Source organism: Malania oleifera, chromosome 4 (genome assembly GCF_029873635.1).
Source record: "Malania oleifera isolate guangnan ecotype guangnan chromosome 4, ASM2987363v1, whole genome shotgun sequence".
Lineage (NCBI taxonomy): Eukaryota > Viridiplantae > Streptophyta > Magnoliopsida > Santalales > Ximeniaceae > Malania > Malania oleifera.
Genome location: NC_080420.1, coordinates 42,049,387 through 42,067,566, shown reverse-complemented (window position 1 = coordinate 42,067,566; position 18,180 = coordinate 42,049,387). Strand labels below are relative to the sequence as shown.

The 18,180-nt window shown below is 35.4% G+C and overlaps 1 protein-coding gene across 1 annotated transcript in view; it reads right to left on the bottom strand.

The window, feature by feature from the left end:
- Nucleotides 1-3,624: 3,624 nt before the first annotated feature.
- The window catches only part of LOC131153300 (amino-acid permease BAT1 homolog), a 30,870-nt gene continuing 16,314 nt past the window's right edge, over nucleotides 3,625-18,180 (bottom strand). The window contains exons 6-8 of the mRNA XM_058105511.1: nucleotides 4,502-4,791; nucleotides 4,273-4,402; nucleotides 3,625-4,084 (exon numbers count right to left, since the gene is read on the bottom strand). Of these exons, the coding sequence (XP_057961494.1) occupies nucleotides 3,716-4,084; nucleotides 4,273-4,402; nucleotides 4,502-4,791 (789 nt within the window). The 3' untranslated portion in view covers nucleotides 3,625-3,715. The remainder of the gene's footprint in view (nucleotides 4,085-4,272; nucleotides 4,403-4,501; nucleotides 4,792-18,180) is intronic.

The window sequence follows — 18,180 nt, the reverse complement described above, 5'->3', positions numbered from 1 at the left end:
ATATTCAAGAATAAGTTTGTGAGATGAAAAAAGTCTTTTGAGTATTATGCAGATCTAAGTTCTTGCTATCAAATAATTCGTACGATTAAATCTTTGAATAAAAATATGACTTTGAATATTTCAAAGATTTAAATAATATTTTTCAAATACATTTTGCACCAATGAGATAGATATCTTTGAATAAAAATATGAATATCACAAGAATTCAAACTTTAGAAAGCTATTCCCAAAAGATTTTTCAAATAAATAACTATGGGAAAATAAGTTTCTTGCTCCCAAAAAGATTTTTCAATAAACGAATAATAGAGCAGATGATCAATTAGTAAAAAATTGGAAGTTCAATAAACTATTTTTCCAAACCTTAAGATCAAACCTAGATTTAGCAGAAGTTCCGCGTGTATTTTCTCAGATCTTGAATATGCGAATGCCCAAGTAAAAGTGTGTTCTTTGCACTGCAGGCAATGATTCTTAGCAATAGTATTCAATGCTTCTCAAGAGATGTTCAAAAATGTTCAAAACTTCTCAATCATATGCAAAAAGTAAGGCACTGGGGTTTAGAGATTGTTTATATAAGTAATCTCAACCTTAGGATAAGTCTTGATCGTTGGATCAATTTGATTAAGTGAGTAACTTGCGTGTTTTCTTGCTAACAAAATTTTAAAGTTCCTGCAAGTTCAGACGACTAATCATTCGGGTTCAGACGTATGATGTTCCTTAAAGCACTGAAAAATATAGTCTGGACATAGGGTCAAACGATTGAACTGTAGGTTTGGTCTTCTGAAGTCCTAGCTCAAACGACTAAAGTGAAGGTTTAAACGTCTGAAGGTGTTCTGCCTATACTGTGTTTTAGCAATTAAATCTTCAGATGACTGAACTAAATCTTCAGTCTTCTGAAAAAATTCTTCAGACATTTGAAGTAAAACTTCAGTTGTCTGAGGTTGTATCTTCAGACTTCTGAGGGTACTCCTCAGTCGTCTAGGCAGACTAAAATCAAAATTTTCAGTTTAGTTTTCAAAGTTATTTGAGTTCTCTTGCTTTTATCTCTTATAAAACATTGTTCGAGGGTTCAAAATAAGTTTTCTAAGTCCATGTTTAACCCTAGAAGGATTTCATGAGATGCATGTGTAGGGTATATTTTGAGCTTCTAGTTATATCATATAAAATATGCACATACATCAAGTCTAAATACTCATTCCCATAACGATCTTGAACTTGACGCTTACATCTTCATTTTTCTACTATATATATATATATAGATATATATATATATATATATATATATATATATATATATATATATATATATATATAGATATGTTTTAATCCTCGTGGCTTTCATGACTTCATCACCTTCCGTGCATGCTACGTAAAATGTTGCTGCTCACATTTTCAATGCATAGATCAAATACCAAGTGATTTGTCATTATCAAAGCAGGACTGGACTCATAGAGTTAACACGATAATTTCAAACTTGCAAGCTACCAATTATTACCTCAATCAATTTTTTTATTAATCAACACAATGAGTAATTTTAAGTGTCATTATCAAGCATATAATGTTACCCAATTATTCAAATATGCATAAAATGATCAACACATACACAATATGATTACATAGAATTTAAATAGAGATAAGGGTAAGAAATATGCAAACTCGATTTTACGAGGTTCGGCCTACTCCAGCCTATGTCCTCGCCTTGAGTAACTCACTCAAGGATTCCACTAAATAATCTGCTCCTTTAACTAGGACGGAACTTCCCTTACAACTTGCTGCTTATAAGAGGCGAAACTTCCTTCTCAATCCTGATTTTACAACCCGAACCGTGTATACAAAATGGAGATTACAATTTCTGCAATAACTCAAAAATGCTTCTACACAAAGTTAGTGAATACAATAGAAACCTAATACATACTCATATGATAAAAGTTGAAGTTCAATATGTATATACCAATATGATCTTTATATTAAGAAAGAGATACTTCACAAATCTATCCTTTAATCAATATCTCCCAAAATAATTTTATAAATAGATGCTTTGGAGAACTTAGGGTTTGAGTTCAACTTACTAGATGCAAGAATACCAAATACGATTTTATTTTTATTTTTATTTTTTGTAAAAAAAAAATAGTCTTGAATGTTATGAAGATCTAAGTTCTTGCTATCAAATAACTCGTAAGATCAAACCTTTGAATAAATATACGACTTTGAGTATTTCAAAGATTTAAAAATATATTTTTAAAAATAATTTTTTTTTAACACCAATAAAGTAGATCCCTTTGTATAAAAAATATGACTTTGAATATTTTAAGGATTTAAACTTTAGAATACTATTCTCAAAAGATTTTTCACAATAAATAAGTATGGGAAAATAAGTTTCTTACTCTCAGGAAGATTTTTATTTGAACGGATAATGGAGAAGACAACCGTTTAATAAAAAATTTAAAGCTCAATGAAATATTTCTCAAACCTCAAAATAAAATTTAGATTTAGCAAAAGTTTGCTTGGATCTTGAAGATGTGAATGCCTAGACAAGTATGAATTCTTTGGAGTGGAGGCAATGATTCTCAGCAATCGTATTCAAAGCTCTCAAGAGATGTACAAAAATGTTCAAGGCATTCACATAAAAAAAGCAAGGCACTAGAATTTTTAGGTTAATTTTATAAGTGTTCTCAGCCCTAGGTTTAATCCTGGCCGTTGGATCAATTAGAAATAATGGTTTTCGTCCATGTCTGCGCTGAATTGCATTTCAGCGTCCTGATCTTCGTTGACGAATGGGTAAGTTTGTCGATGAGTGTATAACACTCGTTCGTCATTGAGGCCATGAGTTTGTCGACGAAAGCATTGTCTGAACTTTTTAGGCTCTTGATATTTGTTCATCGACAAGACAACGTTGTTCATCACCGAGTAGCCTTCATACATTCGTCGACGAGGCCATTGGGTTCGTCGATGAGGCCTCTAAAATTTACCCCGAAAAATTTCTTTCAACTCAGAACTAATGTAAATATATTTTTCACGAAATGCATGAGTCGTAAGGTCTATCTAAGGTATATTTGAGCTTTGAGTTATATCATATGAAATATATAAATACATTCAATTCTAAATACCCATTCCCTAATAAACCTAAGGTAAACACACTTACATAATTGAATACAATTGGAACAAATAAACCTAACCCTAATAATGATTCAACGACCAAGGTGCCCCTTAACTAAAATATTACTCATATATACATATTAACTAACAACTTGGAGTAGAACATATTACCTTCCAGATAAATAATCACTCTTACACAAAGAAAGTTTGTTTGATTTGAGTGTTTTCCTTGAGTTACCTCTCAACTTCAACAGAAACTGTTAAAAAGGGGTTAAAAAAGAGAACATATGCCTAAATGCATATGTTTATCTATTTCTCAACAAGTTTTCCTTCTGGCGAATCAGTAATTTAATTATGTAAAATTAGAGTTGTCAACTCACAGAATCCAAACATATACAAGTTTGTCTTTCAAAATTCTATATTTCAACTAATTTTACTTAAAAAAAAAACTGTTTCATTGCTTCTCTCCACGGTGATACTCATAATGATTTCATTTTGGAATTTATAATTACTAGCACATAACTACAGATATCAAACACAAAGAGGAACATAAAATTATGAGATTGTGTTACTACAACAAAAAAAAAAAAACATATAATTATTGCTTCTGAAAAAATAAGTATTATTGTATACATATACAATTTCCGATAACTATGTTGGTAATGGGACCTTTAAACCAGTGCCGAGCACTCAAGATCCAAGAAGAAACAGTAAGAATGAGAAGGCCGCCAACTGCAACAGGAGCGTAGTTGAGAGTCTCCTCGGTAATAGGGTATGCTACAGGCAAAGAGAAAATGACTGATATGGTTGCTACCCAAAGAACTGCAATCCAACCAACAAGAACCCCATAACGGCCCAAGTTGAATGGTCCTGGAATGAAAGACTTGTGAGCCGAAGTCACCCTAAAAAATATTGGCAGGGCATATGCAATGTAGAGTCCAATAGTTGATGTTGATACCATGGCTTGAAATGCTACTAAGCTTCCAAGAGACTGCAAAACAAGTGTTTAAAATGTCATTGCTTAAAATTGGGCATGACAAGAAGATAAGAAAATGCAATTTGCTGCCGGAGGAGAGAATGACTTAGGGTATGAGTGATCTAAAAGCATGGTTGAAAGGCAAGCCTTATCTATGGTCAGACAATCATGATAATCCAAGTGAATTAAAAATGATTACATACTGTCAAAGCCATGCAAAATGATATGAAAGCAGAGAGCCAGACTGCATTTATGGGAACCTCCTGATTGTTCACTCTATGCCAAAATATTGAAAATGGCATGGCTCCATCTCTCGAGAATGCATAAACCATCCTGCAAATGAAATTCTATCACTCTAATTAGCTCATAGGAAATAAAACTCCACTAACTAAAAATTTTTTTAATAAGAAATCAGCAAAGAAACCTGTTCACCTGGAGTTGCTAGTAACTGAACTCATACCACAGAAAAATATAGCGATCGCAATCACCCCCAAACAAATAATTCCACCAGTTCCATTACCATATCTACTCTTGAATGCTAGGTAAAACACTTCAGCAATGGCATAACCACCAGCATCATTATCGCTACTCAACAGTAAAGGGATGTTGGTAACACAAAAGGTGACGGCAAGTACGTAGCCCCATCCAAATATTATAGATATACCAATGGAACTTATTATTCCTTTTGGTCCATTTTTATCAGCACTCTTGGTTTCCTCTGCCTGGAAACAGAAATTCAAGAACAAGAATGGTTTATTTTTGGTTGTTAGATTATGCAAAATGTAGGCAACAGAACGGTAAAGGGCTACAAATAGGGAAAAAACACATTAGTTTCAGAATCATGTTGGATTTTCATTTTATGGGGTTAGAAGTAGATGTTATGAATATTAACTTCAGTAGTGGAACTAATTATCATGCAGGTAAATATACAGCTTGCTGAGTATGCGACCTAGGACATGTTTCTGTAAGAAAATTTTCATAAATATGTTGCAGTCAAGGATCTTTAATTATCACAAACTTCACATCGATAACCTTTATGCAGGAAAATAAATAAATCATAAACTAAAAACTTTACATACCGGAATCGGCCATATCGAACCTATCGAGAAGAACACCCAGAGAATCTGAAGAAATCGTTTCTCCCACTTTTCCTCTTTCTCTTTTCCTTCCTTCACTAGATTTATGAGATCTCCTGATGATTAGAGAAGTAGAGGCAGAGAGAGGACAATCCTTTTCTTCCTATCTTTTCTTTGCAGCTAACATCACCATGTAGCTATCCCCTTAGAGCTTATGAGCTTAACTCTTCCTTTCTCTTCTTAAGCTCTCTTTTCCTACTCTTAGAGCTTAGCTTGATGTATAGCATGCCACCACTAATTACTCATATTAAATAAGCTAACCCTTTAGTTAACCCATACAACCATTAATTCGTATCCTTATCATATGAGACACATCCCCTACATGTGGGACCCATATCATTCATGTGGGACATATCCTTTGGGATATAAACATTCTCCCAGTTGGCCCATATGAATGATATTTATATGGATTAACAAATAACTATAATGTGCACAAAACATTAGCTTATTTATACTTTTCAATGAGATTACCATAATATCATAATTAAGCAACCCATTAGTACGAGTCATGGCGGTAAATATCATTAGAGCGACATCTTCCCTTCCATGTACCAAAATACTAATAAATCACTTAATTATGATCCACAATAAGAAGTTACCATATTGTCCCTGTAATGTCTTTGTCAAAGACCATTTTTGTTTAATAGTGAACCATTTCCATAATCACATGATTGATGGTAAACATAATAAAGTTCAGAAACACTTTTATTGATATCATTATACATGTTATAGAACAAAACATAAAGATCTAATCATACATCAAGGATTACAACAAAGACCCATGTAATTAGCATGTTCTTTAAATGGCTTTAGTGTCAATCCTTTCGTTAAAGGATCTGCTATCATGAGCTCAGTCCTTATATGTTCTATAAGTACTGTCTGTTTCCGAACTTCCTCCTTAACAGCCAAATACTTAAGCTTCATATGCTTAGCACCACTAGAGTATTTTTAATTTTTGGAGAAAAAGACTGCTGCGAAATTATCACAATAAATTCTCAGTAGCCTGGCTATACTATCGACAATCCCAAGTCCTGAGATGAAGTTCCGCAACCATAAAGCCTGAATCGTGACCTCAAAGCACGCCACAAATTCAGCTTCCATAGTAGATGCCGCTATAATAATCTATTTGGCGCTTTTCCATGATATTACTCCTCCAGCTAACAGGAACAAATAGTCATATGTTGACTTACGATTATCAACACATCCAGCAAAATCTGAGTCAGAGTAGCCAACCACCTCCAACTAATCTGTTCTCCTATATGTGAGCATAGAGTGTCTGGTTCCTTTTAAGTACCTCAAGACTTTCTTTGCAGCTTTCCAATGCTCCATTCCAGGATTACTTTGGTACCTCCCGAAAATCCCAACTACAAAACTAATATTTGGTCTTGTACAAGTCTGCACATACATCAAACTCCCAACAACAGATGCAAAAGGAATATTTTCCATACTTTTCTTTTCGAATTCATTCTGTGGACAATCTTTTACACTGAACTTGTCCCCTTTACAAATAGGAGCAGGAGTTGGTTTACAATCAGCCATATGAAATCTTTCTAGAACTTTATTAATATATCCTTTCTGAGACAACCCTAATAATCCAAGTGATCTGTCTTGGAATATTTCAATTCCAATCACATAAGTTGCCTCACTCATATCTTTCATTTCAAAGTTCATTGAAAGAAACCTCTTGGTATCATTCAATAAGCCAAAATCATTACTGGCAAGTAAAATATCATCAACATATAGAATCAGAAAGATAAACTTGCTCCCACTGACCTTTAGATATATACACCGATCAACAGTGTTTTCTTTAAAACCAAAGGTCGTGATAGTATCATGAAACTTAAAATACCATTGCCTAAAAGCTTATTTAAGTCCATATATTGATTTCTTTAATCTTCAAACCATGTGCTCCTTTCCTTTAATCATTAAACCTTCAGGAATATCCATATATACCTCTTCATCTAAATTCCCATTTAGAAAGGCAGTTTTCACATCCATTTGGTGCAACTCTAAATCGAAATGAGCCACCAAAGCCATGATGATTCTAAAAGAGTCCTTTTTAGACACAGGAGAAAACGTCTCTTTATAATCAACACCTTCCCTCTGAGTGAAACCCTTTGCTACAAGTCTAGTTTTATATCATTCAATGTTGCCATTACAGTCGTGTTTGGTCTTAAAGACCCATTTACACCCAACTGTTTTAAATCCATTAGGCAAATCAACGATGTCCCAAACTTTATTTTGTTCCATAGATTTCAACTCATCATTTATGACATTGATCCACTTTTCAGAATCATCACTTTCAATGACTTGTGAAAACGTAACCGAATCCTTACTAGTTCCTAAATCATAATCAGCCTCTTGCAGATATACTAAATAATCATAAAAAATAGCTGGTTTCCTTACTCTTTGAGATCTCCTTAATGTTATTTCTTGTGATTGTTCTGCAATTGGCTCGATGGTGACATTTTCATTACAAAGTGATACATCATTAGATTGTTGTTCAATGTTATCATGCCTTTCAATAACTAAAGGAACAACAATGTCTGTTAAAGGTCTAAATATCGGTATAGGAACCAGAATTTCTTTAATGACCACATTTCGTGATATATCACTCCCACTGATTTCACTATTTTCAGGGAACTTTGCATTACCAGATTCAACTATTCTCATACTATGATTAGGACAATAAAACCTGTAACCTTTAGACTTTTCTAGGTATGAAATACCCACTCATAGTCCTTGAATCCAATTTCCTTTCATTTGGATTATAGAATCTAATCTCTGCTGGACAACCCCAAACATGAAAGTGCCTTAAACTCGGTTTCCTTCCCGTCCACAGTTCAAAAGGAGTTTTCTAAACTGCCTTACTAGGAACCCGATTTAGCACATACACTGCTGTTTTAAGGGCTTCCATCCATAATGAAATGGGTACTGAGGAATTACTTAACACACTCCTAACCATTTCTATAAGAGTACGATTCCGCCTTTCAGCCACACCATTCTGCTGAGACATACCAGGCATTCTGTATTGAGCACAAATACCATGCTGTTCTAAGAATTTAGCAAATGGTCCTGGACATTATTTTATGCCATCATACCTACCATAATACTCACCACCTCTGTCAAATCTAATGATTTTCACTTTCATATCTAATTGTCGCTCCACTTCAGCAACATATGCCTTTAAAGCATCAATTGCCTGAGACTTTTCATGCAACAAATAGATATAGTCATACCGTGAAAAATCATCAATAAAGGTGAAAAATACTTTTCTCCACCTAAAGATGATGAGTCAAAAGGCCCACATACATCAATATGAACAATTTTCAGTAGATTCTTACTTCTTGTGGCTCCTTTCTTTAAATGTTTAGGTTACTTACCTTTAATGCAATTAATACATACATTGAAATCAGTAAAATCAAGGTTCGTGAGAACCCCATCCTTTACCAATCTCTCCATTCTTTCCCTGGATATATGACCCAGTTGTTTATGCCATAAGAAAGAGGAATTCTCATTTATTCTACTATGCTTAGTTCCAATATTATGATGCAGAGTGAGGAGTGTTTCAACAAACTTTTTATTAAGATTAAATTTATACAACCCCTCATACAAAATACCAGAGCCAACACATAAGTCACCTTTCATAAGACGGAAACCTTTATGTTCAAAATACAAACCATAACCATCATTATCTAATCTAGACATGGAAATTAAGTTCCTAGAAATATTTGGAAGTATCAAACAGGTCTAAACAATGACCCGATTCAAGATACAACCGAATAGCTCCAACACTCATAACAGGCACTTGATTTCCATTCCCCAAGACTATCATATGTTCATTTTCCTTTACGCTCTGGATCGTAAGGTATCCCTGCATCGAATTGGAAACATAAACAGTAGAACCAGAGTCAATCCACCAAGTGTTAGAAGGAACTTGTGTCATGTTTGATTTGAAACATACATAAGCTAGAGGCTTACCTTTCTTTTCGAACCATGCTTCACGTTTCGGGCAACTTTTCTTTAACTGCCCATGGCCACGACAAAAGTAACACTTGGGACCATAATGTTCCTTCCTGCGAGCCTCACCACCATGCGAAGTACTCGCCACCTTCAATGGATCTTTCTTTAAACCTTTCTCGATTTTCTTTCCTTTACTTTTAGCTGCGTGACTCATGACATTTACTGAATGTTGTCCCTGTTGTTTGAGTCTTGCCTCTTCTTGAACTAACATGCTTGTCAATTTATTCACATTCCATTTTTCTTTAATTGTGTTATACTGAATCGGAAAAGGCCCATACTAAGGAGGCAAAGAGTTCAAAATAAATTGAACAAGGAAGTTTTCGTTAACATTTATTCCCAAAGTATTAAGTCTAGCAGCCAGATTAGTCATTTCTAGGACATGTTCATTCATTCCTTTGCTACCGTCAAATTTCATTGTGGTCAGTTCAGCCATCAACCTTCCTGCAAGGGACTTATCAGCTAAACAAAATCTATCCTCCACTGCCTTAAGATATTCCTTTGCGTTGTCTAGTTAAGGGAGTGTTGATTTAATATTATTTGCTATACACATTCGCATAAACATCATACTTAATTTGTTCGACCTTTCCATGACTTATACAAAGCTTGTGGTTCCGAATTGCTGGTTTCAATAATAGCAGCTAGTTTATCCATTCGCAGAGCTAAGTCCAGATCCAGAACACCAAGGTGAAACTAAATCTGTTCATTCCAGTCAGAGAAATTTGTCCCATTAAAGATTGGAACAGAAGAAGCCAACGAATGCAATGAAACAGGAACAGACACTGCAATAATACAAAATGCTCACTACATTAATGCTTTGAGTTTAGAACATTAAATTAGTAAATTGCGTTCAATCTTTGGATCAACTTATGCAATATACTAATCCTTACACTTACTGGTAATTTTCATTCATCAAGACATAATTGATAATCTTCATAAAGATTGATTGGTCTGTCACCTTTGGGCAGGCATCCTAATCTCACTATCATACTTCAATTATCCTAATTAAATCAATGATTATTTAAAAGTTAGTACACCTTTGGGTCAGTCATAATATTCAAATAACCATTCTGTTATTATTATTTACTAGATTATATTTCAATCAACGTTTACAACTTTACTTAGCAAGATCCCTTTGGTGACAATAAGCTAACCATAATAGAAACATTGATTGATTCCTTAAAATTTAACCATAATTTATAGGAGATAATCAATTCCTCAATATAAGAATTTTACTAACTTACTTTCATGTAAAATTCTCTTACTTATGCATGCATAACATGTGAGTGTTCCTTTACTAATCAAGTTATAATAAAATTATTTGCACGCATATCATTCAGTAGCCCTACTTTGATATCACTATATAGGGAAAAACCGTCAACGGTCCACATGTAAGAAAATTTTTAAACCAACAAAAATCCCATAAATCCATCAAATATCACATATATTTTCAGTTTGATTCCAGTAAACATTATACCCACAAATTTTACCCATAAAACCATAATAAGATCGAACAAAATAACCATAAGCGATCTTTATATGAAGGAAGTTCATGATAATTCCAACATGACTCTAATACCACATGTAAGAAAATTTTCATAAATATGTTGCAGTCAAGGATCTTTAATTATCACGAACTTCACATCAATAATCTTTATGAAGGAAAATAATTAAATCATAAACTATAAACTTTACATACTGGAATCGGCCATATCGAACCTATCGAGAAGAACACCTGTAGAATCCGAAGAAATAGTTTCTCCCACTTTTCCTCTTTCTCTTTTCCTTCCTTCACCAGATTTATGGGATCCCCTGATGATTAGAGAAGTAGAGACAGAGAGAGGACAATCCCTTTCTTCTTGAAGGAAGAAACAATTGAATATTTTCTTCATTGATTTGTTCATATGTACATCCCAATATATATAATACGATTACCTATTCTAAACAAGGAAACAATTTCCTTACTGAATAATATCAAATCCCCCATATCAACCTACTTGCCTAATTTGTATATTATTTACAATGATACTCGGGATTGGGATTTTAACACTCCCCCTCAAGTTGGATCATAAATATTAATCATCTCTAACTTGTTAATAAGATCATCAAAGGTCTGTCGTCCCAACCCTTTAGTGAAAATATCTGCAGTTTGTTCCTTGATTGGTACATAAGTCATACATATAATTCCTTCTTCAATTTTTTCTTTTATGAAGTGTTTGTCTACTTCCACATGTTTAGTCCTGTCATGTTGAACTGGATTGAGAGAGATGCTGATAGTTGCCTTGTTGTGACTGTAGAGTTTGATAGGAAAGTTCACTGGGACATGTAATTCCCCCAAGAGTTTTCGTAACCATAACCCTTCACATATCCCTTGAGCGACTGCCCTGAATTCAGCTTCGGCACTACTACAAGCCACCACATTCTGCTTTTTGCTTCTCCAATCACTAGATTTCCCCAGACAAATGTACAATAACCTGTGGTGGATCTTCTATCTTCCACTGATCCTGCCCAATCTGCATTTGTAAAGATCTCTACTTCCTTGCTTTCACATTTCTTAAAGAAGAGTCCTCTTCCTGGGGATCCCTTGAGATATCTAAGGATCTTGTAAACAGCATCTAAGTGAACTTCTCTTGGTGAATGCATGTGTTGGCTTACTACACTGACTGCAACTGCAATATCTGGTCTAGTATGTGATAGGTAGATTAGCTTGCCAACCAATCTCTGATACCGCTCCTTTTCTACTAGTTTTCCACAGTCTTCAACCCTCTTTACCATTTCCATCGGGGTTTCACTGGGTTTGCATCCCAGCATGCCGGTTTCAACTAGGAGATCAGTAACATACTTTCTATGGGAAACACTAATTCCCTTTTTTGTTCTTGCCACTTCCATGCCCAAAAAATACCGCATCTGTCCTAAGTCTTTAACTTCAAATTCAGCAGCCATGACCTTCTTCAATCTCTCCATTTCTACAGCATCATCTCCAGTAAGAATTATATCATCAACATACACTATTAGAATTGTTCTCTTACCTCCTTCAGACCGTTGGAAGCATGGTTTTAAATAAAGGCCGCGACCGTTACGTAACGCCGTTACGTAAAGGTTTTTTGGGTTACCGATACCGTTACACACCGCGAAATCGGTGGGAAGAAAAATCACGGCCGTAGCGGCCGTTACGAACCGCGACCGTTACGTAAAGGCCGCTATGGCCGTTACGTAACCGCTACAGGACTGTTACACCAAAAAAATATTTTATTTTTTACTTTTTCTTCTCACTTTTTCTCTCTCTTTCATATATCATTATCAATATACCAAGTGGCAAGAGGTGGAAAAGATTATAAAGAGGATGACAATGATACAAAATTTACTTTTTCTTTAAATACTCACAATAGATGCATTAATTAACAATTTTAAAATACTAACTTGTTAAGGAATTTTTTTTTTTAATAATATTAGTAATGTGATATTTATGTTCTTTATTTTTCAACTTCAACCTTCTTTCTTTTCTAGCTATTTTATATTTATATTATTCGTATGTCTTATGTGTCTAATAGATTAATGGAGTGTATAATGTATTTTATTTTATTAATTCATTTAGCACACATAAGAATTTATCACAGATAAGAACAATGAGAAGTATAAATACGCGCACACACGTAATTTTCTATCAATGATGGTTTAAAACAAATGTAAACTTGTTGTCCTTACCAAATAACTTAGTTACTCGAACTAAAGGGTCCAAAATACACTAAAACCCTTTCTAAGAATGGCCAAAAGCTTAAAACATGCAAGTACGCTAATATGCACAAGGTTGTGCGTGCTTAAAAAAAATTCACGGCCGTTACACCCGCTTCCCGTTATGTAACATCCGCTACTCCTGCTTCCCGTTACACCAGTTACCGTTACGTTACGCTACCCGCTACCGCGATTTAAAACCATGGTTGGAAGAACAGTGTATGGTCTAAATGCCCTCGTTGATAACCTTGATTCTTTAGTACCTTTGCGAATCTGTCAAACCACGCTCTAGGAGATTGTTTGAGGCCATATAAGGATTTCTTGAGTTTACACACTCTGTTTTCTTCACCTGTTTCACTGAATCCTAGTGGTATAGTCATGTATACTTCCTTTTCTAATTCTCCATTTAAGAAAGCATTTTTAATATCAAGTTGTTACAGTGGCCAATCTAAATTGGCTACCAAAGACAAAAGAACTCGAATTGTATTTAAGTTTGCCACTGGTGCAAATGTTTCAGTATAGTCGATGCCATAGGTCTGAGTAAAATCTTTTGCAACAAGTCTGGTTTTATATCTTTCAACTGTTCCATCAGATTTATACTTCACCGTGAAGACCCATTTATAATCCACTAGCTCCTTCCCTTTCGGTAAATTTGTCAACTTCCAAGTTCCATTTTTTTCTAGGGCTTGCATTTCTTCCAGGAATGCCTCTCTCCATTTCGGTATTTCTAGAGTTTTCTGAATGTTCTTTGGAATTTGCATCCTATCAAGATTAGAAACAAACGCACGATATCTCGTAGACAAACTTTTATAAGACATGTATTTAGACCAAGGGTATTAGGTACATGACCTGGTTTGTTTTCTGATTGCAATAGGTAAATTGAGATCATCAGGTGCAGGATTATCGGATGAAGACTCAATTACCAGATCAGGATTGGGCATGGGCACATGGTTATTCGAATCCATCACCAGTTCCAACGCTCTTGGTGCCTCAGATATGAGATTCTCTTTATCCTTTGTTTTCGGCTTCCTTGAGTAAACCAGTATGTCAGCATTGTTTTGCTCTCCTATATCTCCCCTTGAGGGTAAGTGTTCTGTTGTGTTTGGTGAGTCAATGGAAGTCTCGATAGATGGAATAGATGGGTCAGAGAATGGAGTAACCGTAAAGAATGACGCAGATTCTGTAGCAAAGAGATCAAAGAAACGATCTTCACTCCATTTCTCCCCCTAAAGAGAGGGCTTTGAGAAATAAGGAGTGGTTTCAAAGAAAGTGACATCAAGGCTAACGAACTGTCGTTTTGAGACCGGATCATAGCATTTGTAGCCTTTCTGGGTAGGCGAATAACCAAGGAAGACACATTTAACAGCACGGGGATCCAATTTATCACGATGGTGTGCATGAACATGAACAAAAGCAGTACAACCAAAGATTTTCAGCGGGAGACTAGAGGGGAGTCGAGAGGTAGGAAAATGTTCCTGGAATTTTTAAAGAAGGGTGACAAATGAAAGTACTCGACTCGACATTTGATTAATGAGATGTGTGGCCGTTAAGATGGCATCGCCCCAAAAATAATGTTTCATGTTGGTAGTAAACATTAATGCTCGGGCTACTTCAAGTATGTGTCTATTTTTTCGTTCAGCAACCCCATTTTGTTGAGGGGTATCCACACAAGAACTTTGATGGACAATCCCATTATCTTGAAGAAAAGCTCCTAGGATAATATTAAAATATTTCGTACGATTATCAGTATGTAAGATCTGAATATGAGTTTGGAACTGTGTATGAATCATGGAATGGAAATTGATGAAAATGGAGCAGATTTCAGTTTTGTCTTTCAGTAAGTAGACCCAACAAAGGCGAGTATGGTCATCAATAAAGGTAACAAACCATTTTGTATTGGTGCGATTGATGGAACGTGAGGGACCCTATACATAACTGTGAAACATAGTAAATGGGCGAGATGGTTTGTATATGGATGATGGGAAAGAAGTACGACGATGTTTGGCAAGCTCACACACTTCACATTGAAATTCAGAAGCCATTTTATTGGAACAAATAGATGGAAACAAATGTTTTAAATATTGAAAATTGGGATGACCCATCCTTGAATGCCATAACAAAAGTTCACTATTTCTAGAAGTAGATGTAGAATCACAAATTGCAGTATTACATAGTTCACTCAAACTTGCCTCCTCAAAGTAGTAGAGTCCCTCATACGCTTTAGCAGTGCCAATCGTCTTCCCCGATGATAGGTCCTGAAAAACACAATGAGAGGAAACAAATTTAGCAGAGCAATTTGAGTCTTTGGTTAACTGACTGATGGATAACAGGTTGCAAGACAATTTGGGAACATATAGGATAGATTGTAAAGTTAAAGAATCAGATATACAAATACTTCCTTTTCCAACAACTGGTGAGAGGGAGTCATCTACAATTTTTACTCTCAAATTCCCAGCATATGGATAATAGGATGAAAAATATTGGTAAGACCCAGTCATATGATCGGATGCACTCGAATCAATTATCCATGGAGATTTGTAACAAGATGTAGAAGTTAAAGCTGATAAATAATCACCTCGGTGAGCCAGGGAGCCAGAGGAAGACTGACCCGATGTTTGAATGGACGAAATCATCTTATATAACTGATCCAATTGTTCAGGACTGAATGCACTACCAGGAGCGGTATTGGTGTTTTCTCCTTGTAATTTTTCAATTGATCCGTTAGTGCTGGCCTGGTATCCACGATTTTTTTGGTATTGTCTCGGCTTCCAATCTGTCGGTTTTCCATGAATCTCCCAGCAAGTATTTTTTAAATGATCTGTTTTGCAACAATGTTCACACCACAATTTACCTTTTTGTGGTCATTGACTCGGTCCACCTGGACCTTTTGATACTAGAGCTGAAATATCCGGCCCAGGATTTCCAGTGTGCCCATCTAATTTTTGGGCAGACACGGGTATGGTGAGGTCCAGCCCAACAGATTCATTGTGAGGCCTCAACATCACACACCTCCTATTTTCCTCCCTTCGGACTTCTGCGAATACTTCCCGGGTCGAAGGAAGAGGTCACTGGCCGAGAATCCTTCCCCTCGCATCGTCAAGCTCTCGATTCAATCCGGCAAGGAACTAGAAGACCCTCTCGTTCTCGAGCCGCCTTCAATATCTTGTGCTATTGCCGGAGCACTCCCACTCCTCATCAGTGCTCAAATCGAGCTCCTGCCAGAGATGAGTCATCTCCATGAAATACTCAGTGACACCTCTCTCCCATTGTCTCATCTGCCACAATCGTGTCTTGATTTTGAAGATCTGCGAGTAGCTTTCGACGTCAAAGTATGTCTCACGTACAACTTCCTAGACTTCCTTCGCTGTTGGCATGAACAAGTAAACCTTTCCGATTGATGACTGCATCGAATTGACAAGCCAAGCTGTAACCATGGAGTTTTCAGATTTCCATCTTTGCAAGGCGACGGCATCGGTAGGGTCTGGCTTCCTCCTTTCATCGGTAAGGTAGCCCAGCTTCCCTTTTCCCTCAATCACCAATTTCATGGATTGAGCCCATTCACGGAAGTTTTTTCCATCTAATTTTTCCAATGAGTGGAAAAGTTGTGTTGTCCAGCCCATTCAAACCCCCAACGGATGTGGCCTCTGAGTCACCATTGATATTTGTAGACGAGGTAGAACCTCTGCTGTTGGCCATCGTTTAGCTAGGGTTGAGAAGACCTAGCTCTGATACCATGAAGGAAGAAACAATTGAATATTTTCTTCAATGATTTGTTCATATGTACATCCCAATATATATAATACGATTACCTATTCTAAACAAGGAAACAATTTCCTTACTGAATATTATCAAATCCCCCTATCAACCTACTTCCCTAATTTGTATATTATTTACAATGATACTCGGGATTGGGATTTTAACACTTCTGTTGACTTAACTGGAGTTTTCAATCCTATTTTGATGATAACAAAATGAAGGATGCTTTAACATATGATGTTAAGTGATATGTTTTAGGTAAAAGAACTCTCAAGGTTGATAAGTTGAAGCTCAATGTTAATCTAGTGAAAGCACCTCAGAATATTGAAGGCAAGGAATAACAAATGAAGAAGTTTAAGGGCAAGCAAACCCAAAGTCAAAAGTAAACCTCAAAAGGTTGAAGGAGGCTGAAGGATTTAAGAAGACCATAATTAGAAGAACTGTTGTAAGTACTTCAAAACCAAATGTCATTTAGATATGTGAAGCTCTTATAAAATCAAAAGAAATTAAGAAACACTTTGTTTTAAAGAGCTTAAAACATGTTTTTGAAATTAAAGTAACAAAGGCCTTAACGGAAGGAAAGTGTTCAAAATAAAAAGTGAGTTTCTGATAAGCAGTGCACCTGACAGATGACTGTTTATCTATGGACAGATGACTGGCAAGTTAAAAGGTTTAATAAAAGTATTCTGGGTTTAAATTTTAATTATGACAGATGACTGCCATTTCATGGCAGATGACTGCCACATGGAGCAAATTTTAGATCTCAAAGGGAAGCTTCTTGTTAAAATTTTGAATTTCAAAATTTAATCAACAATTTAATGTTTTTTCAAAGTTTACCTAATTTGATATGGACAACATCTTTCAAAATTTTGAATTTCAAAATTTAGTCAACAATTTTAATGTTTTTTCAAAGTTTACCTAATTTGATGTGAATGTTGATCTTTCAAAATTTTGAAATTCAAAATTTAGTCAACAAATTAAATGTTTTTTCAAAGTTTACCTAATTTGATGTGGAAGTTGATCTTTTAAGTTGTCTATAAATACCTCTTTGGGTAATGAAAAAATACAATACTTGAAAACACAAGAAAAGAAAGAAATCAGACAAAATTTGAATTTCATCTTGTGCTGAAATTCTTCTGAAGTTCTTCTTTGCTCACATCTTTTGCTGGAGAGGAATTCTACATTTCTGGTAGATTGAAAATATCAAAGTTCGGTTCCGGCTTGCAATTCCATTTCTCTTTTAAACGAACCATTGGTGACTTCTAAAAACTTTTGAGCTTCATATATTCTATTTTGCTTTGGTTTTTTGAAGTACAATTTACATTTCAATTTGTACAACCTGCTCTAAATTTTGGGAGTATTTTTTGTACGCAGAATTTATATTATATTCTTGTAGATTGTGACGATTCCAGGTTTACTGGATCGTTGGCTAGGCGAGGGATTATCGCTTAGAGAGGTGCTGCTCTA